Below are 21,416 nucleotides of genomic sequence, written 5' to 3' on the forward strand. Positions count from 1 at the left end.
CTTCTTACTTGTACCTTGTTCCTTCGCCCCTGGGGTAAAGGAGAAGGTCCAGGAGTGATGCAGCAGTATCTATCTCTGCCAGGACCACCCCCAACTCTGGGTAGGACCTTCAGAGGCTAGAGGGACCCCCGACTCCCCTGTCCCACCCTCAGCTTCTCTTTCTGGGCCCTGAGTGCTAGGTAGAAGTTGGGTCAGCTGCTGCCCCAAGCCAGTTTCATCTTCTGGTTGTGGGCTTTGGAGGAACGGGAGAACTGGCTCTTGGCCACAGTGAGGGGTACAGCTTTGCCACTCAGGTATACCTTGTTGTGGCATTCAGGTAGCCAGGATCCAGAACTACAGGGCTGGGGTCCTTGGCTCACTCCCACATAGGCCATCACATAACCTGTCATAAAGGCATCGAAACCAGCCCGATGCAGTCCATCCCCAGGCACTGGGTTAGGACTGGCTTGACTCCCTGGCGCTTCTAAAGTAGCCATGTCAGCTGTTTCAGGCCTTGTTTTAAGCCCCACCTCTAAGTCATTTTTGTGACTTTGCTCAGAGCCAGGCTGGTTCCTAGTCTCATCCTCAGTCATCTCCTGCTCAATTTCCTCAGCCTTGAGGCCATCTTCACAGACCTGCTTCATGGGAGGACCATCCTCAGCTTCCCCAGAGATTTGTTTCCTAGGCAGGCCCAACAAAGTCCTCCGTCGTTTTTCCCTACGTCGTCGCCGTCGCCGCTTGTCTTCCACCACAGCCTCATCAGTGTCAATGATAAGGTCAATATCATGGGACCGAGGACACTGTGATCCCAGAGGGCACCAGCCATAGGCCTAGAGATAGGAAAGAGGCTTAGAGGAGTTCCAGGTATCAGAACTCCCCTCCCCCAGGTGGGTGTTCTCACCGCGAAGCTGTCACAGACGCTGGTGGAATGAGGGCGGTGGGTTGCAGGGGGCATGCAGCAGCGGTAGTCAATATGGGCCCTCATGCTAGAAGGATAGCTGCAGAACTCCAGGGTAAGATGCAGACTGCCAGCTGCCCGCCGCTTCCCATTTTCCCGCTCACTGCAAAGGCACAACAGGGTATTGGTCCACTAGCACATAAGCTCCATGAGAGCAGGGTTTTTTGTCTGTTTTGTTCACTGCTGAATCCTCAGCACCCTGTGCCTAGCACATGGTAGGCACTCAATAAATAATCTTAAGTGAATGAAATAGTCAGGCTTATACCACGCCCCACCCCTTTCCCTCAACTAGTCCCTCACCATTTCCGGAAGACATATTCTAGGTAGGAGGCCACGAAGCGGACATGAAATTCAGCAGCATATTTGGTGTCATAAATGCCGGATGGGAACATTTCACATAGGTCAGCAGTGAAGGTTCCCAAGCTCTCGGGCAGGTGTGCATAGAAGTTCTGGTATAGGAACACCAAGTCTATAAGACCATTGTGTAGTACCAGGGGCCGGCGGGCCCGGATTAGCTCCAGGAACAGTGTCCTCACTGACTGGCTCTGGCTCTCATCACCCTGGGTAGAAAGAAAGGGGTCATCGGGAAGGACAGAGTCCCCTAGGGAGCCTCTTTTACAGGACACTTATCTCAGGCTCCCCTACCTGGAAAGCTCCCCCTCCCTGCCTAACCAAATGCTATTCACCCATGTATCTGTCTTGTTTTCCCAGCCCTGTCACTATGGATTCCCCATATTCCCTAAGAAGCAGATCCTCCCCGTGCACCCAGCCTAGGGTAGGAACAAATGAAGTCCCAGAAGGGGCAGTGTCAAGGCTGGAGGCCCACCTTGTCGTTGCCCTTGTGGTAGGGGATACCCTGGGCGTACTGCCGGTTGAAGTTGAAGCCGTGCTGCACCAGGAACTGCACAGATTTTGGTTCTATGACGTACTCCTCCATGCACAACAGGGTCAGATTGAACACCTGGGCCAGGTAGGAGTGTCCACTCTGGGGGAGAACACATCAAGACTTGGAAGGAGAAAACCTCACACCTGATGTTCCCCAGGATCTCAACCCTCCTCTCCCCAGCCACAGACCTGGGATGGGGGTGAGATCAGCTCATACCTTGTCTGGCTGCTGCTTAAAGCAGGCGAGGCCCAGGGAGAGGATAGAACGGGTCCTGGCAGCATGACACACGGCCTTGTAACGTTCCTCGATGCACCTTGGGGTTGGGTTTGGGGGTGGCTGTGGCTGGGAGTTAGCCTCATGAAGCACCCAAACCACCCAGGCCTGTGACCTCCACTCCAGGGTTGAGGTCTGCCCCTCCTGCCAAGGCCAAGGCTGGGACTAAAGAGATCAGGGCTTATACTTACTGATTCAGTAAACTCTTCCTGTCCCCAAGCCCACTCAGTTCCTATGGGTGGATAAAGGGAGAGTTGTATGAGGTCCCCAACACCAGCCTTTTCACAACCACCTACCTTCCCCGTTGCCCAATCCTCACCGTGTCCACAGCCACGAAGCTAGCTGTTTTTATGGCCAGCAGAAGGGATGGCCACATCTCCTTGAAGTTGTCACTTTGCACATCCACGACAGGAACCTGGACTACTAGCTCCTCCCCAGATTTTGTGCTTTTGCTGACACCACCTGGGGGTAAGGAGGGTGATCGATGTTAATGCTCAGGCAAGGGGCAAGGGGAAGAGATACCAAGCTAGGCCATGGCTGGGGCAGGGTGGGGCTGGGGGTGGGGGGTCAGTGTCCATTAAGGCAAGAAATGGCTGCTTTCCCCTCAGGCCTTTGTATCACACATGCTCTACACACAGGTCTTGGAACAAACAGTGCCCTGAATTTGGGGACAGGAAGCCTGGGTCTTCCAGTGGCTCATATGAGACTTTGGGAAAATTACTTCCCCCTCAGCATCACAATCCGTAGAAGAGAAAGGTTGGACTAGATGACCTGTGAGGTTCCTCTTTCCTACATCCTGTAGGAAATATTTTGCAGGGCTAGAGGAGTTCAGCTTGTTTAATATCCCACAACTCCATACTACTGTTCCCATGGTGCCACAGCAGCCACAAGCGGCAGTAGCCAGTATGGCCCGAAGCCTGATAAATAATGCCCTACACCAGAGCTCCCAATGCGTCTCACTTCCTTTGAACTACAACTCCCAACCTGCCCCACTTAACAAAGCCATGAGCTTCAGACTACATCTCCCGATGTGCCCTGACAATGCTCCCAACGCTCCAGGCTTTTGCAGCCCGGGCCGCGGTGCACACAGGGACTTGTAGTCTCCTCATGGCTGGTTCAGAAGGAAGGAGCTAGTCCTCTGTAACTTGAGGTCGGTTTCTAGAAGTACGAGCCCGAGGCCTTCTCCTCCCCCGAAGCGCACAGGCTTTTAAGGCGGCCCCTGGGAAGCCACTCACTGTCAGAGACCGCTGGAGCTGAAGCTGCGCCATCGTCACTGTCGGCGGCCATGATACCGCGCGTCCCTCGCCTGAGTAGTCTGTGGGTACGCGGGACTTCCGCTTCGTCTGCTGGCGCGACTCCAGCAGTCGGGGATGTGGGCAGGCCGTCGCCCTCGGAGTCGCAGACGGGTCGGACTTCCGTTCAGACCTCCCGGGTCTGCCGCGGAGGAGTCGGTTCGGCGCGCGCTGGGAGCCTATTGGCTGGCGCGGTTCGGATCACCGCCTGGATTGGCCGGAGCCACGCCCCTTGGAGTGCGTCCGGGAGCTGGGTGCGGGAGACCGCGCGGGAGGTAACGTCTTCGCGTGCGTGCTGGCGGGTACCCGGGTCCCTGCTTTACGCCGTTCCCATCTGCACATCCCTGGCGTAGGGTAGGGGTGCTCAGAGCGGGTGGCGCTGCCTGAGCTAAGCTTAAAGTACGAAGAGGAGTTAAGCAAAGACGGGGCAGTGTGGGGGAAAGAAGGATATGCTGAGATTGGGCAAGTTCCCCGGGGGAATGGAGAGCGAAAGAGGCGGGGAAAGGGACGCGAGACGAGGCTGCAAAGGGGTTAGAGCTACCGACTGGCAGGGAAGCTTTTGAAATAATCCAGGCAAGTGATATAAGGACTTGAATTAAGGCTCGGCAGTTGGAACGGCGAGGAAAGGACAAACTGGAAGCAATCAGGGGGTATAGTTGACCTAGAGGGTGATTCAGAGAGGTGTCCCTACCAGAAAGCGTTGCTTTTCCAAGTGCTCCGGTTCCTATCCTCTCGGCTCACCAAGGGCTCTCAACCCTTTCTTGTCTATTCACTGCTTCTAGTTCATCTGCAACCTTTCTCTGTCTACTGAGTCTTTTTCATCATTATTCAGAATTGTTTGGATTTCTCCCATTCTAAAAAAGGGAAAACTTCCTTTTACTATCCCTCAATCCATTAATTAATTTAACAAGTATTTATTGTATATAATTTACCTGGCACTGTGCTCAGCTCTGGGGACACAACAGTCAGCAAAAGAGACCCAGCCCTTGCCCTCGTGGAGTTTTGTGGTCAAGTGAGGGAGGCTGACAGTGATCAAAGAATCACAAATAAACGTGAAATTACTATTGGTATAAGAGCAACAATGCAGAAGTACACAAGACGGTAAGACTAGGGGGACCTGATCTGGACATTTAAGTCAAGACCTGAAGAATGAGTAGATGTTAGGTAAGGCATAGGAGAAGAGCTGTCCAAGCAGAGGAGATGGATTAGGTGAGGCCTCAAGGTGGACAGACACTTGGGGATTGAAGCAGCTATTTCAGGCAAACATGTAGGGGAGGAAGACAAATCCTCTACCCACTCTAGGTCCTTCTGGCTGGGCTATGAATTAAATTGACATGAGACAGAAGAACAGCAGAAAATCAAACAAAGCTTTATAACATGTATATGTAGGAGAGACCCAGGAAAGCTGAGTAACTCAACAAAATGGTGAGGCTGCCAACTTAAATATTATCTTCAGCTAAAGGCAAAGGAGGATGTTGGGGGTAGTGGCTTGGGTTTTCAGAGGGGAGGAAGACAATTTACATGGAGATGGAAATGCAAATGTTTGTTAAACAAGTTTTGCTGGGCCAAAAATGGGCTTGTTTGTGCCTTTCTATCACACCTATTTTACATTGTACTGTAACTATCTCATGGTATTGGCTCCTTCCTGGAACAGGCCTTCTATGTTAAATACTTTTGGGCAGTTTAGGGGAGGGTCAAATGTTCTTCCTGAGTCTTCTGAGCCTGTATTGTCTTCAGCTCAAAATAATCCACATGCCAGAGTGGTGCATCTTAGGATGGCCTGCCCTGAACCCCATCAGTTCCCTCCTCTGAAACTTCCCCGGAAGTTTCACATTTTAAAAGCTGGGCTGGTAGATTGTTCCATCTCAGTGAACACATTTCTCAGTCCTGATAATAGATCACTTCAGTTAAATTCATTTCAGAAGGCAGTGATGCAGGTGGGCGCTCAAAGTTAGGCCTGTATTGTGGAAGCAAGCAATCAGGCATTTAATACAGAAGCATTTCTATGGAAACAAAAAGAAAAACAAGGTTAATGGTTAAAGCAAATTATAAACCAGTTTCTGAGCCCAAGGGACAGCCAGTCAAGAAGACTTTTAGATGTCAGGGTTGAAGCATCTTTTGCAGCTTGAAATGTTTCTGATGATGTCGTTGAGTGTTCAGGTATCCTTTTGAGTGGCTTATTTAGCAACACACCTGCTATCATGGTGATCTTTACCAAGTTTATATCAAGTTATCCAGCTTCAGTTTGCATGGCTTCAGGCCCAAGGGTGGTTTCAGTTCTCAATGATTTCAAATAAAGGTGATGAAAAAAATTGAAAATGCTAGTTTGGAGATTTGTGGCCAGATATTTCAGAAGACTAGAAGAATTCAGGATCCAGTCCAGTTTACAGGTAGAAAACAAAAGCCTCAAAGACAATTAACAGAACTAGATCTAATATCCACAAATGTGTACTACAGTTTTTACTGAAATATAATTTTCTAAAATTACCCTCATTTTTACCAAAGGTAGCCAAATTAAGACTAATTAGTTTGTAAAATAAGTCTAGTTTCCATAAATTTGGCCCAATTATTTACATAAATACAGCAAGAATAGCAATTGATCATGTAGGCTCTTTTAAAACTGCTTTACTGGAACTTTCTATAAAGAATCTCAGATTGAACTTTAAATTCCTCTCAAGGCCAGGAAAGTCAAGCCAAGGACCTTGTCATCAGACCTTGCCTGCAATACCTATAGATTTGGGTGAATTCCTCTCTTCTTTTGAGTTTCCCCAAAATATTGAGGTTCCTTGCACCTGCCAGATAAGTTGACATTCTTTACTTACCCAGTAAGGTTGCTGGGAACCTTGGTAAAAAAGGTACCAGGCCAATATTTCCAAGTGGCTTTATTTCATAAAGTCCAGTCTTTGTTTCTCATAAGCTGTCTGGTCATAGCTGAGTCTATGCATGTTTCTCTCAAATGTGACATTCCAGTCAAAGCTTTGGAAATGTAACAAATGTTTCCAATTGTGCCCCGTTATAAAGAGAACAGATTCTTATTGAACTTATGCAAATAACTATATTGCCATGAAAATAACAATACTCACTCACTAAGATTTTCCAAATTCTGGAGAGGTCAGGTAGGGAGAAAAAGATAAATGTTCAATTTTGCTTACAAAAGTATAATTTACCAAATTGCTATAAGTCATAGTTAGCTTAAGAGAAAAGAGAAAAAGATTTTCTTAAATCTGAAAAAACATTTTTAAAAGTCAGCAATATTTTAAATGAGAAGTCATAAAAATTAAAATCATCCTCATCAGTTCATTCAGTCCCATATAATCAACCCTTGATCTTGATCTTTGATAGCAGTTTCATGAAGTCATCAGTTCTGTAACTTCTTACCCAGTTCAGTTTTATGATCTGAAAGTTTATCAGAAACCTGCATTCCAAAGCAAATGTCAGAGTTCTGTCCATGAATCTTTCTGAAGATGAAAACATTTGTAAAAGCATCAGAGTAAAACAATAACTGGTTGTAAATGGCAAAAGACTTCAAAATGGCAATTGACAAAGAAACGTGGCTATTTCTGTGACGTACTCTTCAAGATAATAGCTAGAATTATGGCCGATAACCAGGACAGATCAGAATTTTAGGAATGTTATATAATTTTTAAAACATATCAATTTTACCCACATTTACCCACACAATTATCATAGGTCCCTATGAAACAATGCTTAGTTATCCACTTAACCATAGTGACAATTAAAGATTTTCAGGCAAATGCAGAAAATTAAATAGCTGTAAGGAAAACCTTAGCACCTGTGATTAAAGACTTGATAAAAACAATACAGGAAATTTATTTTGATAAAACGTAAAATTCCTACTCTTCTGGTAGACTACTCAAAGAAAAAACTTTTTTATAATGTCTTTATCAAGAGTAGACTAAAGTTTAAGAAAATTATCCTTTTAAGAGAAGGAAAAAAGCAAATTTTAATTTTGCACTAGCTTACTTTTGATATTAAAACTCATTTACTTAAAAAAATTTCATTTTAATTTTAGCAAACTTGACCATGCGCAACTCTTTTCTCAGGGTTCCTCCTCCACAATCTTTCTATAACTTTCTTTTTACATTTAAAATTTGTCCTAATCCTTCTTTTTTTTTCCTTCTAGTACTTTAGGACAAATTTATCTTTCTTAACCAAACAAAAATATTTCCATTCTTTATGCTTTCTTTACTGAAAACATATATTTCACATCTTACTTTCCTTGACTACAAATATATATATTTTTTAATTTTTAGTAGCTTTAATCATATATTAGAATTTTTAACTCTTAGCAACCTTAATTTCTAAGAAAAGACTAAGCAAGCAATTGTAAACTTTCTTTTGCATTAGCTTTCTGAGGCTTGACAAATTTATAAACACTTCATAATTTTTAGAAACATTACTTTACAATACAATCTTTTTTTAAAATTAAGTTCATAATTGTTTACATCAATATGAAATTTCAGTTGTACGTTATTTCTTGTCTGTCACCACAAGTGCTCCCCTTCACTCCCTGTGCCCACTCCCCACCCTGCTTCCCCTGGTAACCACTGAACTGTTTTCTTTGTCCATGTGTTTGTTCATATTCCACATATGAGTAAAATCATCACTCATCATCATCACTGGTGTTTGTCTTTCTCAGTCTGGCTTGTTTTGCTTAGCATAAGTCTCTCCAGGTCCTTCAATGTTGTTGCAATGGGATGATTTTGTCTTTTTTTATGGCTGAGTAGTATTCCATTGTGTATACATACCACATCTTCTTTATCGAATCATCAGTCAATGGGCACTTGGATTGTTTCCATGTCTTAGCTATTGTGAATAGTGCTGCAATGAACACAGGAGTGCATATGTTACTTTGGATTGTTGATTTCTTTCTTTTTTTTTTTTTTTGAGGAAGATTAGCCCTGAGCTAACTGCTGGCAATCCTCCTCTTTATGCTAAGGAAGACCAGCCCTGAGCTAACGTTCATGCCCATCTTCCTCTACTTTAGATGTGGGATGCCTATCACAGCATGGCTTGCCAAGCAGTGCCATGTCTGCACTTGGGATTTGAACTGGCAAACCCTGGGCCGCTGAAGCAGAACGTGCGCACTTAACCACTGCACCACTGGGCCGGCCCCTGGATTGTTGATTTCAAGTTGTTTAGGTACATACCCAGTAGTGGGATAGCTGGGTCGTATGGTAGTTCTATTTTTAGGTTTTTGAGGAACCTCTATACTGTTTTCCATAGTGGCTGCACCAGTTTACATTCCCACCAGCAGTATATAAGGGTTCCCTTTTCTCCACACCCTCGCCAACATCTGTTGGGGTTTTTTTTGAAGATTTTATTTTTCCTTTTTCTTCCCAAAGCCCCCCGGTACAGAGTTATATATTTTTAGTTATGGGTCCTTCCAGCTGTGGCATGTGGGATGCCACCCCAGCACGGCCCAATGAGTGGCACCATGTCTGCACCCAGGATCCAAACCAGCAAAACCCTGGGCTGCCAAAGCAGAGTGCGTGAACCCAACCACCTGGCCACAGGGCTGGCCCCCAACATTTGTTATTTTTAGTCTTAGTGATTATAGCCATTTTAATAGTCATAAGGTGGTATCTTAGTGTAGTTTTAATTTGCATTTCCCTGATGATTAGTGATGTTGAACATCTTTTCATATGTTTATTGGCCATCTGTATATCTTCTTTGGAAAGATGTCTGTTCATATCCTCTGCCCATTTTTTGATCAGGTTGTTTGTATTTTTATTGTTCAGTTGTGTGAGTTCCTTATATGTTATATGTTTTCTCCATTGTATGTTCTTGGCTTCTTTGTTGACGATTAGCTGTCCGTAGATGTGTGGTTTTATTTCTGGGCTTTCAGTTCTGTTCCATTGATCTGTGTGCCTGTTTTTGTACCAATATAGTACATTCTTTTAATAAAACACAAGACATGTTTACCAATAGACCCAAACACCTTTTAATTTCTTTTTATAAGAATCCAAAAGTAGGTAAACCTATATTTAATAATTAGTGTCTAATATTTTATCTTATTTGGAAATGATCTAGATACTCAATGAATTTTCATCCTTTACCCTTCAAACTTCAAAGTTTCAAGTTATCAGAGAGTTTTCCCAAGTTATCTTAAATACACGTCATAATACATAATTATTGTTAAAAAGCTCACCCAACACTCTTACCTTTTCCACATCTACTTAGTTTACCTGTTTCCAATAATTATTTAGATTGCCTATAAAGACTTTGAGACATCAAACAAAATCAGCTATCATTTTAAGTTATTTTTGTTGACCAGTTTTGTAATAGAGACAACATCAGCTTATTTGACTAGCAAACCCAGGCTGCAGGTCTGCATCATATCTGATGCTGATAACTCTGAGGAACTGTTTATGTTAATCAAACCAACAAACTTAAACAAGTTTTTCATTTACCAAAGATAATTTCATATTACATTAACTTGAAAGACATTTGGGTTAGTTTCTATTATATTTAGAAATAACTCACATTAAGTGTTTACTTTAAGCCAATTAAACAGAGCTCTTAATTTTGGCCGTACCGTCTGAAAGTAAAATATCACATATATAACACACACATAGACACACATGAACACACAGGTAGACACAAAAACGTTAAATTTTTGTTATGAATCGGTGCAATACAAAACTCACTAGTTTCTAAGAAACATTTGTATTTCAAAGAATGGGTCTCAGGTTCTAGAGAAGATGGGAGCAGAAAATCTACATCATAAAGCCACAGAGAAAGCAGTCGAGTTTTCTTCAAGATGGAGTTTCCGGATATTTGCCTTATCAGTTTCTAATGTCTTTATCAGGGAAATTATTAACTTAAGAGGTGAGTCAGAAGATTTTTATGTTCTAAAACTTCAGGACAATGTACCACACCTTTAAAAATCTGCAGAAAGCATTTAATAAAGGCCCTTTTTTTCTTTTTGTTTTAAATTTGGTTGTTTCTTCAATTTTTTTCTTTTTGATGAGGAAGATTCACCCTGAGCTAACATCCATTGCCAACCTTCCTCTTTTTGCGTAAGGTTGTTGCAGAGCTAACATCTGTGCCAATTTTCCTCTATTTTGTCTGTGGGACACTGCCACAGCATGGCTTCATAAGTGGTGTGTAGGTCCACACCTGGCATCCGAACCTGTGAACCCCAGGCTGCTGAAGCAGAGCATGTGAACTAACCACTATGCCACTGGCTGGCCCCAGGCCCTTTTTTCCCAGATATACAATTTAACCCTAGACCAATTTACCTTTGAGGGGGAGGCTTTTATTATCTTTTTTATTAGCACCTGATATTAGCCTCTAGCTTTCATCTCATACTGTGTGGGCTGGGGCAACCCTATTGACTTCCCTTTTGTAAGTTTAGTGAACAGTGTCTGGAGGGCAGATTTCTGTGCTATCTTACAGTCAGGCATGGGAAATGTTCCCTTTCCCCAGTGAGACACATGTCTATCCCCACAGTACAATCTCTAATACAGTCAGGCAGAAAGATACAATCACTTCACATAAAGCCTGTAAATATATCCATTATTCCACGAGGTTTCGTCTGAATTCCATCAACTCTTATACTTCTAATCATAGCTTTCATTTGGACTTAATCAATAGGTCTTGGTTGCATAATTTTGGATAGGGGAAGCATTCGCAGCCAGACATTTTAAAACACAGTCAGGCAAAGTTGATGTAACCTCTTTATATAAAATTAGCTCAAATTTTCAACCTTTATAATCTTATCAACATTTATCCTTTTCCTTTTCCTCAATTTAATTGTAACGTTAGTCAGTCTTGAGGCTAGTTAGTATTTTTTTGTATTTCCTTTTTCAATTTAGCTTTTTTTTTTTTTTGAGGAAGATTAGCCCAGAGCTAACATCTGCCTCCAATCCCCCTCTTTTTGCTGAGGAAGACTGGCTCTGGGCTAACATCTGTGCCCATCTTCCTCTATTTATACGTGGGACGCCTACCACAGAATGGCTTTTGCCAAGCGGTGCCATGTCTGCACCTGGGATCCAAACTGGCGAACCCCAGGCCGCTAAGAAGTGGAACATGTGCACTTAACTGCTGTGCCACTGGGCTAGCCCCTAATTTAGCTTTTTTATAGGTACCAATAAAACAATTATGATGAGAGCTCTCAAAAAGGCACCCTCCTTAGGCCCTTTGCACTAGCTCCTTCTTAGGATGCCTTTCCCACAGGTATCCACATGGCTAATTCCTTCAACAGCTTTAAGTCATTGGTCAAATATTTTAATAAGGCCCACCCTGACCATGCTCTTTAAAATGGCAACAATCCACCCCCGACCCACACTCCTTAACCCCTTCACCTACTCTATTTTTCATCTTAATGCTGGCATTTATCACCTAACATCCAATATAATTCACTTATTGTGTGCATTATTTATTGTCTGCCCCCATTAGAATATAAAAGTCCCATGAAGGCAGGGAACTTTAATGTTTTACTTACTTAAGTATTTCAAGTACCTAAAACTGCTTGACACATAGTAGGCACTCCATAAATATTTGCTCAACAATTTAGTGAGAAGTCATTGAAAGTTTTAAGTAAGAAAATGACATGATCATGTCTTAAAAGATTGCCTTACTCTTTGGAGAACGAAATGTAGAATGAATTATGGAAGTGAGTTCGGTAAAGGAAGTTTGGCCAAGAGGAAGAGAGTGAATCTTGTGGAAGGGTTTGGAGGAGTAGGACCCTGAGCTCGGACAATTTATGAGGAGGGACCATTCCTTCATATAATAGGGGAAAGGAGAAGGAAAGTGCAGATGGAGGTGAGTTTGTACATTCATTTTTTTCTCTGAAGGAGGAAGCAAACTTTTGATGAAGATGAGGTGATGTCAAAAGTTTGAGAAGACAGTTTGATCCAGAGGCTCAGCAGGGACTGTGGTATAGCAGAGCCTAAGAGTGCAGGCTCTGGAGGCAGACACTGTGGGTGTGAATGGGCAAGTTGCTTATCTATACAAGCCTCAGTTTCCTCATCACTAAAATGGAGGTGATAAAGTCACGTGCCACATAAAGCTATTTCGGTCAGTGACGGACCTCATATACAATGGTGGTCCCATAAGATTAGTACTATATAGCCCAGCCTCGGTGTGTCGTAGGCTATATACCACCTCGGTTTGTGTAAGTACACTCTATGATGTTCGCACAACAATGAAATCAGCTAATGATGCATTTCTTCGAATGTATCCCCATCATTAGGTGATGCATGACTGTACGAGAATGTGCCTCATAGAGTCATCAGGAGATTGAGTGGGGAATCTGGGAAAGCACTTAGCATAGGGTCTGGTGTATAGTGAGCACTCACTAACTGTTACCTACTTTTAGTTATTAGAGAGGAGGCAGCCAGAAGAACAGTAAGGGAGCAGTGCAGATCCACTAGCTGCATCACTCATGGCCAGCCCGCTGTGATTTACTAGATCAGGAAAAGATTAGGAATAAAAATAGCTCATCTCTCTTCCGCCCCTGACTTGCCATCTGCTCTCAGGCAAATGTTTTTCCCTCTCTAATCCTTGGTTTCTCCTTTCTGTAGGATGAGGGTTTGGACTGGATGACTACTAAAGAGCGTTTCAGTGTAAATGGGCTACATCTCTAAGCAGATAAACGTCCTACCCACCCGCACGCTCCTGTCCACACACACAGTTGCGATAAGCATCACGGATACCCAGGTGCTCCCAAACAGGAGGCTTTGGTCCCTGACCCAGGCCAGCCCTGGCCTCTTATTTTGTGTATGTCTCCAGGACTACACTGATGCTAGTTCCTCTCAGGCTGCTTGCAGAGGCTCAGCCCCACTGGTCACACCTCAGTGCCACAGCCAGCCAAGAGCAAACCCATGAGCATCTGGAGAGTACTTGAGGAAAGCTAGACACTCTATATGAATGGTGTAGGTGGGGAGGTGGCTATTCCCGCTGCAGGGCCCCAAGGTTCAGCCTCACTGTGACTGACTGCTTTGGCTGGGCCTTTCTCTTCTAGGCGATCATGAAGAAACCACGAGCAGCTGTGGGAAGCCGTTGCAGGAAACGGGCATCCAGCCAGGAGGGAAGGGAGAAGTGTGCCCGCAGCAGCGCCCAGGCCAAGCCTTCTGCCCCAAATGGTGAGGAGCTTTGTCTTAATCAAAGACTCAGAGGCTGGTTTTATTGGCCATGAAAGGGGACAGATTCAGACTGGGAAGGGAACATGGTACATATCAAGGCATTAAGGGACTAATTAAGGATCTAATTCTGACTTTGCTATGTGACTTTGGGATAATTCCTCTGAATGGCTGCTTCCTTCCCAGTGAAATGGAGCAGTAGTCTATGCATTTCCTCCTTCACATGGCTTTCATGGAGTCAAATGATTTTATCAGCCTGAAAGTGTCTTGTAAATGGGAAAGCCCTGCACAGGTATACATTATGCTTGGCTGAAACTGTTGGCTTCATTATCACCCAAAGACACAAGGAGCCCGTAGTACCTCCCTGGGAAAATTAAGGCCAGAAACTTGGCTTGACACAGCTAGAGAACTCTGGTCTGACTGCAACTCCTAAGCTTAAGCAAGGGGATGGGGATGGAGGAAGCCCTAAGTGAGAGCAGACTGCAACCAGGCTGCAGTGCCCCGGCCCGTGGTGCACAGCCTGTGTGGGGACAATCCCTGAGTTTCCTGAGGCCCCAGCAGGCCTGGCCAGGCGGCAGGAGGAGGTGGAATTGCAGGCCTCCGTCTCCCCGTACCATCTATTCAGAGACACAGCTGAGGTCACAGTCTTTCGGGAGAGTCTGCTGAGCTGGTACGACCGAGAGAAGCGGGATCTACCCTGGAGAAGGCAGGTAGGCAGGCGATGGAGAGGGACTGTGGGGTGGGAGGCTGGCAGCCAGCCCCCTCCGCACTAACTCCCCATCTGGGATTGCATTGGCAGGCAGAGGGTGAAGTGGACCCGGACAGGCGGGCATATGCTGGTGAGTGCTTCTCCTGAGAGCAGGGATCCTTTACCTGGACACCCTCTGGTTTGAGGTCTAGAGGCTATGAGCTAGGAGAAGGGCGGGTCAGCAGTGCCCTCATGCCAACCCCTCTCCCCTAGTGTGGGTCTCAGAGGTCATGCTGCAGCAGACCCAGGTTGCCACGGTGATCAACTATTATACCCGATGGATGCAGGTGACTTCAGGGAAGGAAGGGGAGGGTCATGGGCCAGTTCCAAGATGACAGCCTGTCCTTTGGGGTGGGGGTAATGAAGCCTTCCTCCACCTCCCTTACCCTTGACCTCATCTCTTTTTGCTTGCCTTTGGGCTGTAGAAGTGGCCAACACTGCAGGACCTGGCCAGTGCTTCCCTGGAGGTGAGAGTCACCCTGGGATGGGGGCAATGGGGACAACTGAGGACTGACCACTGATCTCTCTGACCTCTGACCCTACCCACAGGAGGTGAACCAGCTCTGGGCTGGCCTGGGCTACTATTCTCGAGGCCGGCGGCTGCTGCAGGGAGCCCGGAAGGTAAAGGGGTGACAGGGAGGGTGGGGGCCCCAGGGCCTCCAGTATCTCATAACCTTAAACCTTCCCACCCCAATCAGGTGGTAGAGGAGCTAGGGGGCCACATGCCACGTACAGCAGAGACCCTCCAGCAGCTCCTGCCTGGTGTGGGGCGGTACACAGCTGGAGCCATTGCTTCCATTGCCTTTGGCCAGGTAAGCCCACACCCCACGCCCACTTTGTGCGTACCTGCCTCCCTTCTCCCCAGACCAGGCTGACTCCTGGACTCCTCTGTGCCAGGCAACCGGTGTGGTGGATGGAAATGTAGTACGGGTGCTCTGCCGTGTCCGAGCCATTGGTGCTGATCCCAGCAGCACCCTTGTCTCCCAGCAGCTCTGGTAGGATATTGGGGTAATGAGGGAGATTGAGAAGGGTGTCTCCAAAGAGTCTTTGGCTCACAGCAGTGTCCCGTTCTTGTAGGAGCCTAGCCCAGCAGCTGGTAGACCCGACCCGGCCAGGGGACTTTAACCAAGCAGCCATGGATCTGGGGGCAACAGTGTGCACCCCACAGCGCCCACTCTGCAGCCAGTGCCCACTGCAGAGCCTGTGCCGGGCACGCCAGAGAGTGAGCCATCTGGGGAAGGGGTAGTCAGGGGTCCTAGGGAGTGACCCCTGCCCCGTGACATCCTGCTCTATGCCTCTCAGGTGGAGCGGGAGCAGCTGTCAGCCTCACAGAGCCTGCCAGGCAGTGCTGATGTAGAGGAGTGTGGTGAGTGCCAGCCCCAGCCCCAGCCCTTGCCTGCACTGTCAAGGACCCTGTAGAAGCAGTTCATCCTACAACCCGAGGAAGTTTCTGCACAGCTGGGCCAAGGCCTGCTCTCTGTGCTTGGCACCTAAGTCACCTGGCCTGAGTGGGGCTCGGGGATCTCTGTTCCCAGCTCCCAACACTGGACAGTGCCAGCTGTGCACGCCTCCCACAGAGCCCTGGGACCAGAGCCTGGGCGTGGCCAACTTTCCCAGAAAGGCCAGCCGCAAGTCCCTCAGGGAGGAGTGCTCTGCCACCTGTGTTCTGGAGCAGCCCAGGGCCCTTGGGGGTGCCCGAATTCTGCTGGTACAGAGGCCAAACTCAGGTACCTGGGTCCCAGGAGTGGAGGGCAGCGGCATAAGCAAGAAAGGAGAAATGGAGGAGTCAGCAGCTAAGGCCTAACCCACGCCTGGCTGCCCTCCCTCTCAGGTCTGCTGGCAGGACTGTGGGAGTTCCCATCCGTGACCATGGAGCCCTCAGAGCAGTGTCAGCGCAAGGCCTTGCTGCAGGAACTGCAGAATTGGGCTGGGCCACTCCCAGCCACCCGCCTCCAGCACCTGGGGCAGGTGAGTGAGTGGTGGAGGGGCCAGGAATGATGGCTTTTTTGGTAACATCCACAGGCCTGTTTCAGCCTCTTGGCCCTTCCCCCAGGTGGTCCACATCTTCTCTCACATCAAGCTGATATATCAAGTATATGGTCTGGCCCTGGAAGGACAGACCCCGGTGACCGACACACCACCTGGCGCTCGCTGGCTGACCCGGGAGGAGTTTCACACCGCAGCTGTCTCCACGGCCATGAAAAAGGCACTACCTTTGTTGTCTTCATTGTACTTTTCTTGTTTCCTGCATGTTTTACGTGAACCTATTACTATGTAAACAGAAAAAAAAAGGCATATTCTAAAGAAAAGTGCTGGGGCATGAAGTTGAGGACGGAACACAGGGGTCTGGCTCTTTGGGGGAAGACCCAGCCCTGAACGTCCCCCTCATTCCTTGGCTAGGTGTTCCGCGTATACGAGGGCCAGCGGCCAGGGACCTGTAAGGTGAGTCTCTTGGCCCTCATCCTGCCATCTCTCCCCAGGCCCGGATCCATGGGTTTTCAGTGAGTTAAATGACACACTTTTGGGTGAACACCATCCACTCCAGGCCTCACTAGGGGGAGAGGAATAGTTCTTGACCTGGAGAATTTAGAGTCTGGGGTCCAGCGTGGAGAAGGGACAAGAACAAATGATAGAGACAGTTGTGTCCCAAGTGTGTGAAATGTTTGTACCAGGTTTTGTGGGTGACGTAGAGAACTGTCCGTTCTCTCTGGGAGGCAAGGATCAGAAAAGGCTGCTGGGGAGTGGGTGGTAATCTGGGCCCTAGAAACAAATCATTGTGTCCAGGTTGGGGAGAGGAGTCAGCAGGAAGGACGTTCTTTCAGCCCCAAGTAGTGTGAGCAAAGGTCGGCACGATGCAGTCTGCAAAGCACGATGCTCAGGTTGCCGTGAACCTTTGGTTTGGCTGGAGCAGCCAGCAGGGCCTACCCAGGCCAGTCAGGGCCGTGAACACCAGGCCGCTGAAGCATTTTAGGTGGAGAGGAGTCAGATTTGCATCTTAGGAAGATTACCTTGGGCTGCCTTTTGGAACTGATCACAGAGGTAGTTACTGGAGACAGGCTGGAAGCTTTACAACATTCAGGCTGGAAAGTGAACTAGATCAGTGTGGGGAGGGGAGGGTGGAAGGAGGGGATTCCTTGCTGCCCCCTCAATGCCTGCTTCCTTCTGCTTCTGCACAGGGTTCCAGAAGAGCCACCCCGTCTAGCCGGAAAAAGCCCAGCCCAGGCCAGCAAGTCCTGGATAGTTTGTTTCGGCCCCACATCCGCACTGATACACCCAGCCTCAAGATTGCAGCCCAGTGACGCCTCTGGAAGACCCTGCCCCCTGAGAATCCTGTTTTTTAATAAAGTGCTTACTTTTGTAGTTGTTTTGGAGACTTTCCACCCTCTCCCTAGCCCTCTCACTCCTCACCTCTGAGGGACCCAGAAAGTGGTAAGTCCTACTTAGTCCTGATTTCCACTGGCTGAGCTCCCAGCCAGCCCTGGGCAGCTGGAAGGGCATGTTCTGTCCAGAGTTCTCTGTCCTCTCCCAGCCCCCAGGAGAGGGAGAAGGCAGCTGCAGGGAGCCCCTGCCAGTGGCTGACACCCAACACCCTCAGTCCAGGTCTCTGCTCAGCTCTGATTGGAGCAGTGGTATGGCCCTAGAGCAGGTGGCTGGCTCAGCCCTGACCCAGCCCCTCCCACCTGCAGCGGCTGCTCCCTAGGGAGAGCGGAAGCACAGGGGAGGATTTGTTCTCTTAAAATTCCTACCTCAAATACTAAATCACTTATTTAGGGATATATTAAATATGCAGTAAAACAATACAGTAAAGCAAGGGGTAATCATAAAATTATGGGTAGGGTGGAGAGAAATCAGAGAAGGACACAAGGAAGCTTCAAAAGTATTGGTTATGTTCTATTTCCTAATTGTGTAATTCCTTTATTCTTTGTATCTTTAATATATATTAAATATAGACTATGTAAGAAATCTTTCATAGTTAAAAAAAAAAAATCCCACCTCTTTGGACCCCAGTGAGGGAGTCAACTTCTAGCAGGTACTGTTAAGATAGAGGCCACACCTGGCCCCTAGGGACAAAGTCTTTCACTCCAGGCTTCTAGGTATTTCCTGGTTCCTGCAGGCCCTGTGCTGGACTCCCCGGAGCTCCAGGACAGGTGACAGCAGCCGGTTCTGGCCCTCAGGCTTCCTGGCCCCTGGCAGCTTGCTCCTGCACCGACTGCCACAGCGCCCGGATGTTGCCCTGGCCGAAGCCTGTGGCCCCCTGCCTCTGAATCAGCTCCAGGAAGAAGGTGTCCTCTGCAAAGAGGGACTTGGTGAAGACCTGAAGTAAAAACTTGCCTTTATCGCCATCTAGCAGGATGCCCTGTCGGGCCAGCAGGCTAGGCTCGTGCCCTGCAGCTAGGATCTGTCTTTCCTTTCCCGGCTGCAGGTAGTAGGCGGAAGGAGGAGTCAGGAGCTGGCCTCCAGCCACTGCCACCCGCTCAGTGGCTTTCAAGATGTTCGGGGTGTACAGCCCCACATGCTGCAGGCCCGGTCCCCTGTGCTGGGCCAGAAACTGCTCTATCTGGTCCTGTCCGTCGGTGGCCCCTAGCAGGGACTCGGCCAGCAGAAGGGTGGGGACAGCGCTGCCTGGCGGGGTTTGCAGGGCGGTAAGCCTCAGCCCCCCGCGTCCAGACCCTGCTTCCACCTCGAGGCCCAGCTCTGGATCCTCACCTGGGCTCAGTGGCAGGTGGCGAAAGCCTAGACAGTCGTGGAACCAGCGCATCAGTGTTGGGGAGCTGCCGGGGGTGCAGGCCAGGGTCAGGTGGTCCACGTGGCTGACCAAGCCCGGGCCGGTTGCGGAGGGTACAGGTCCAAAGCCGGGCAGAAAGGGCCCGCGGAAGCCAGCGCGCTCCAGCAGCGTCAGGCTGAGGTTGCCTGCCGGCGAGCTGACGACGGCGTAGGTGGCGGTGCCCTGCGCATCCCGCACGCTAACGGGGGCCACTGGGACGCTGCAGCCTCTCGAGGCCAGCGCTCGGGCGGCGGCGCCAACGTCCGCTACGTCGAAGCACAGGTTGGTGGCACTAGGCACGGCATGACGCGGATCCAGGCCGTAGAGCGGCTCCCCGCGCCCCCCGCCCTCGTTCACTAAAAAGACTGCATCGCCGCTGCGCAGGGCCAGCTGCAGCCAGCCGTCTGCCTCCCGCGCCGCCAAGGGCTGGAAGCCGAAGATGCGCTGCAGATCCTGGGCGAGGGGCTGCCCCGCGGGCACGTGGAAGGCGATGTGGCATAGACTGCGGGCGGGTGCGGCCATGGCGGTCTGGATGGTGACCTCGGCCGTCCTTCCCCTGGGGCCGCTGACTTGTCCTTCGGGACTCTGGGATTCTCCGTCCCAAGCTTGTCGTCGGAAGCTGATTGGAGTCCAGTTTTATCGGAAGGGCGCGTTCCTCGCTCTTTTCAGGGGAGAAGTCACAGACTGATCCCTTGGGGGCTCGCGGTTCTCGCCGCCGCGTCACTCCTGGAGCTGGAGCTGCCGCGGGACCACCGGCTCTGCGCTGCGAGTGGTGAAAACCACGTGGAGTCAATGCTGGGGCGGTTCGGGAGAGAGTGGGCGGAGCCACTGACTCCGCGGCTGACATTCTCCGCCTCCTGCCCAGACCCTGTCGCCAAGGGTGCAGAGGGGACGCAGGGGTGCTCCTTCCCAGAGCCTCTGGCTAGGTCATACTCTTGGGCACTGAGCCTCCCTTCCCCGGCCCCCGAAGATCACAATAGCTGCCTTCACTTCGCGCCAGGCGCTGGGCTCTCACTTATCCCCCAACCTCAGAACAAAGGGAATCACCCCCAGTTGGGGAAGGAGCCCTAATTCTCCCCGCCACGGGCACGGAATTTCTTAACAATTTCATGTTTTAGCTTAAAATTCTGGAGAATTTTACTTTTAGGTCTTAATGTTCCCTTAAATCTTTTAAAAATATTAAAATGTTTTAAGTTACAGATTTTCATTCCCTACCCAAAATAGTCCAGAGAAATTGATGTTATAGGAAGATAAGCCATCTACGTATATGGCTCCCACACTCTCTCTTTTCTCTCTAGCAATCTCTCAGCTGCACCTGTCTCTTTCTTCAACCCCACTTCTCTCTCAACATCTTTTACCCCCTTGTCCCTAAGCAAGATTTGGAGAAAAAACTGGTGACATAGGACTTCAAAGAAACAGCTTCACTGGTGTCCTTTCTCCTCCTTCCAATGCTAGTCGGACTGGAACTCAAGCCCTCCTTGCTCTTTGCAGCTTCCTGACTGCATATTGGGTCAGAGGAGCTTTCTGAGGCTGTTTCTGTCCTTGAGATGCAGAATTGTGTGAGATCATTGGATTGAGGAAATTAGGAGTCTTCTGGGACTTCAATGGGTGGCTCTCGAAGGGTTTGGGAAGGGATTCCAAGAAGGGCAAAGAGCATAAGCAAAAGGTCAGTGAGGAATGTGAACCAAACCCTCAGAAGAGCAATGGAGCATGAGGTTGGGGAGGCATTTGGGATGGATGCCATGGTCCAAGGCATTGCAAAAGAGATTCGTTTGTCAGGCAGCCTGATGTGGTGACTTACAGTTGAGTTTCATTGGCAAGTGGGAGAAGGATGTGATGGGCTTGGAAAAGGAAGTCTGGCTGGGTGTTCAGACCTGTGGCCAGGAGGGCAGTACCCCGGAGCTGGTCAGTGGTGGTAAAAGGCAGTTGTTGCTACTCTGCAGACCACTGAATTTGAGAACATGGGTTCCAAACGCCAGACAGATCTGGGTTTGAAATCCACCTACCAATGCGTACTAGCTGTATGACTGGTCAAGTTACTTAACTTCTCTGACCCGCAGTTTCCTCATCTGTAAAAATGGGAATAGTAATAGTAAGTAATAGTACTTCATAGGGTTGTCATGATTAAATGAGAAAGTACATGCTTCAGCCTGAAGAGGGGTCCAGATTTTGGCCTGTGAACCTGAGCCTGGCTGTGTGGGGTCAGAGCATACAAAGAGGAGGGGTGGGGTCACAAGAAAGGGAGTTGCAGTAGGACCTGAATAACAGGCACAGTAAGGCTACTCCTCCCCACGCCTGAGCACTGGGAAGGCCCTGGCTTTGGTGATGGATTCTGGGGGAAGGGGCCCTGGGAATAGTGCTCTGAGGGCTACAACAGAATAGGCTATCCTGCCCCAGCTGTCATGG

At 48.5% G+C, this 21,416-nt stretch overlaps 3 protein-coding genes across 6 annotated transcripts; 1 reads left to right on the forward strand and 2 right to left on the reverse strand.

Moving 5' to 3' along the window:
• Nucleotides 1-49: 49 nt before the first annotated feature.
• Nucleotides 50-3,462, reverse strand: TOE1 (target of EGR1, exonuclease). Of its 3 annotated transcripts, none has more exons than XM_014833304.3 (8): nucleotides 3,332-3,462; nucleotides 2,416-2,558; nucleotides 2,288-2,328; nucleotides 2,040-2,094; nucleotides 1,764-1,922; nucleotides 1,238-1,497; nucleotides 881-1,040; nucleotides 50-809 (listed from the first exon to the last, which is right to left on the reverse strand). In XM_014833304.3, the coding sequence occupies exons 1-8, from the start codon at nucleotides 3,381-3,383 to the stop codon at nucleotides 192-194; spliced, it is 1,488 nt and encodes a 495-aa protein (XP_014688790.1). In that variant the 5' UTR covers nucleotides 3,384-3,462; the 3' UTR covers nucleotides 50-191. The 3 variants fall into 3 exon arrangements, with proteins under 3 accessions (XP_014688790.1, XP_044626609.1, XP_014688789.1); XM_044770674.2 differs by having other exon boundaries at nucleotides 1,238-1,386; nucleotides 2,040-2,136; XM_014833303.3 differs by having other exon boundaries at nucleotides 2,040-2,136.
• On the forward strand, nucleotides 3,382-17,605 carry MUTYH (mutY DNA glycosylase). 2 transcript variants are annotated; one of them, XM_014833298.3, is made up of 16 exons: nucleotides 3,382-3,663; nucleotides 13,380-13,500; nucleotides 14,059-14,207; nucleotides 14,297-14,336; nucleotides 14,459-14,532; nucleotides 14,671-14,712; nucleotides 14,795-14,866; nucleotides 14,944-15,057; nucleotides 15,143-15,240; nucleotides 15,323-15,467; nucleotides 15,548-15,611; nucleotides 15,781-15,972; nucleotides 16,077-16,213; nucleotides 16,299-16,451; nucleotides 16,646-16,687; nucleotides 17,422-17,605. In XM_014833298.3, the coding sequence occupies exons 1-16, from the start codon at nucleotides 3,382-3,384 to the stop codon at nucleotides 17,542-17,544; spliced, it is 1,848 nt and encodes a 615-aa protein (XP_014688784.3). In that variant the 3' UTR covers nucleotides 17,545-17,605. The 2 variants fall into 2 exon arrangements, with proteins under 2 accessions (XP_014688784.3, XP_070366132.1); XM_070510031.1 differs by lacking the exon at nucleotides 14,459-14,532 and having other exon boundaries at nucleotides 3,524-3,663.
• A 518-nt stretch (nucleotides 17,606-18,123) lies between these two features.
• HPDL (4-hydroxyphenylpyruvate dioxygenase like) lies at nucleotides 18,124-20,200 on the reverse strand. The gene has a single exon (XM_014833305.3). It carries the CDS (start codon nucleotides 19,530-19,532, stop codon nucleotides 18,417-18,419), a length of 1,116 nt encoding a protein of 371 aa, XP_014688791.1. The 5' UTR covers nucleotides 19,533-20,200; the 3' UTR covers nucleotides 18,124-18,416.
• Nucleotides 20,201-21,416: the final 1,216 nt, after the last annotated feature.

This window comes from Equus asinus, chromosome 5 (assembly GCF_041296235.1).
Source record: "Equus asinus isolate D_3611 breed Donkey chromosome 5, EquAss-T2T_v2, whole genome shotgun sequence".
NCBI lineage: Eukaryota > Metazoa > Chordata > Mammalia > Perissodactyla > Equidae > Equus > Equus asinus.

What these genes read in the sequence shown, in the direction of transcription:
- MUTYH (XM_014833298.3), top strand. Translation starts at nt 3,382, where the DNA reads ATGATACCGCGCGTCCCTCGCCTGAGTAGTCTGTGGGTACGCGGGACT. An exon ending in CTTCCATTGCCTTTGGCCAG is followed by an intron (nt 15,058 to 15,142) that starts GTAAGCCCACAC and finishes CCTCTGTGCCAG; the next exon opens with GCAACCGGTGTGGTGGATGG. An exon ending in TGCTGATGTAGAGGAGTGTG is followed by an intron (nt 15,612 to 15,780) that starts GTGAGTGCCAGC and finishes CTCTGTTCCCAG; the next exon opens with CTCCCAACACTGGACAGTGC.
- TOE1 (XM_014833303.3), bottom strand. Translation starts at nt 3,383, where the DNA reads ATGGCCGCCGACAGTGACGATGGCGCAGCTTCAGCTCCAGCGGTCTCT. An exon ending in AGCTCCAGCGGTCTCTGACA is followed by an intron (nt 2,559 to 3,331) that starts GTGAGTGGCTTC and finishes CCTTACCCCCAG; the next exon opens with GTGGTGTCAGCAAAAGCACA. An exon ending in GCGTCTGTGACAGCTTCGCG is followed by an intron (nt 810 to 880) that starts GTGAGAACACCC and finishes TCCTATCTCTAG; the next exon opens with GCCTATGGCTGGTGCCCTCT.
- HPDL (XM_014833305.3), bottom strand. Translation starts at nt 19,532, where the DNA reads ATGGCCGCACCCGCCCGCAGTCTATGCCACATCGCCTTCCACGTGCCC.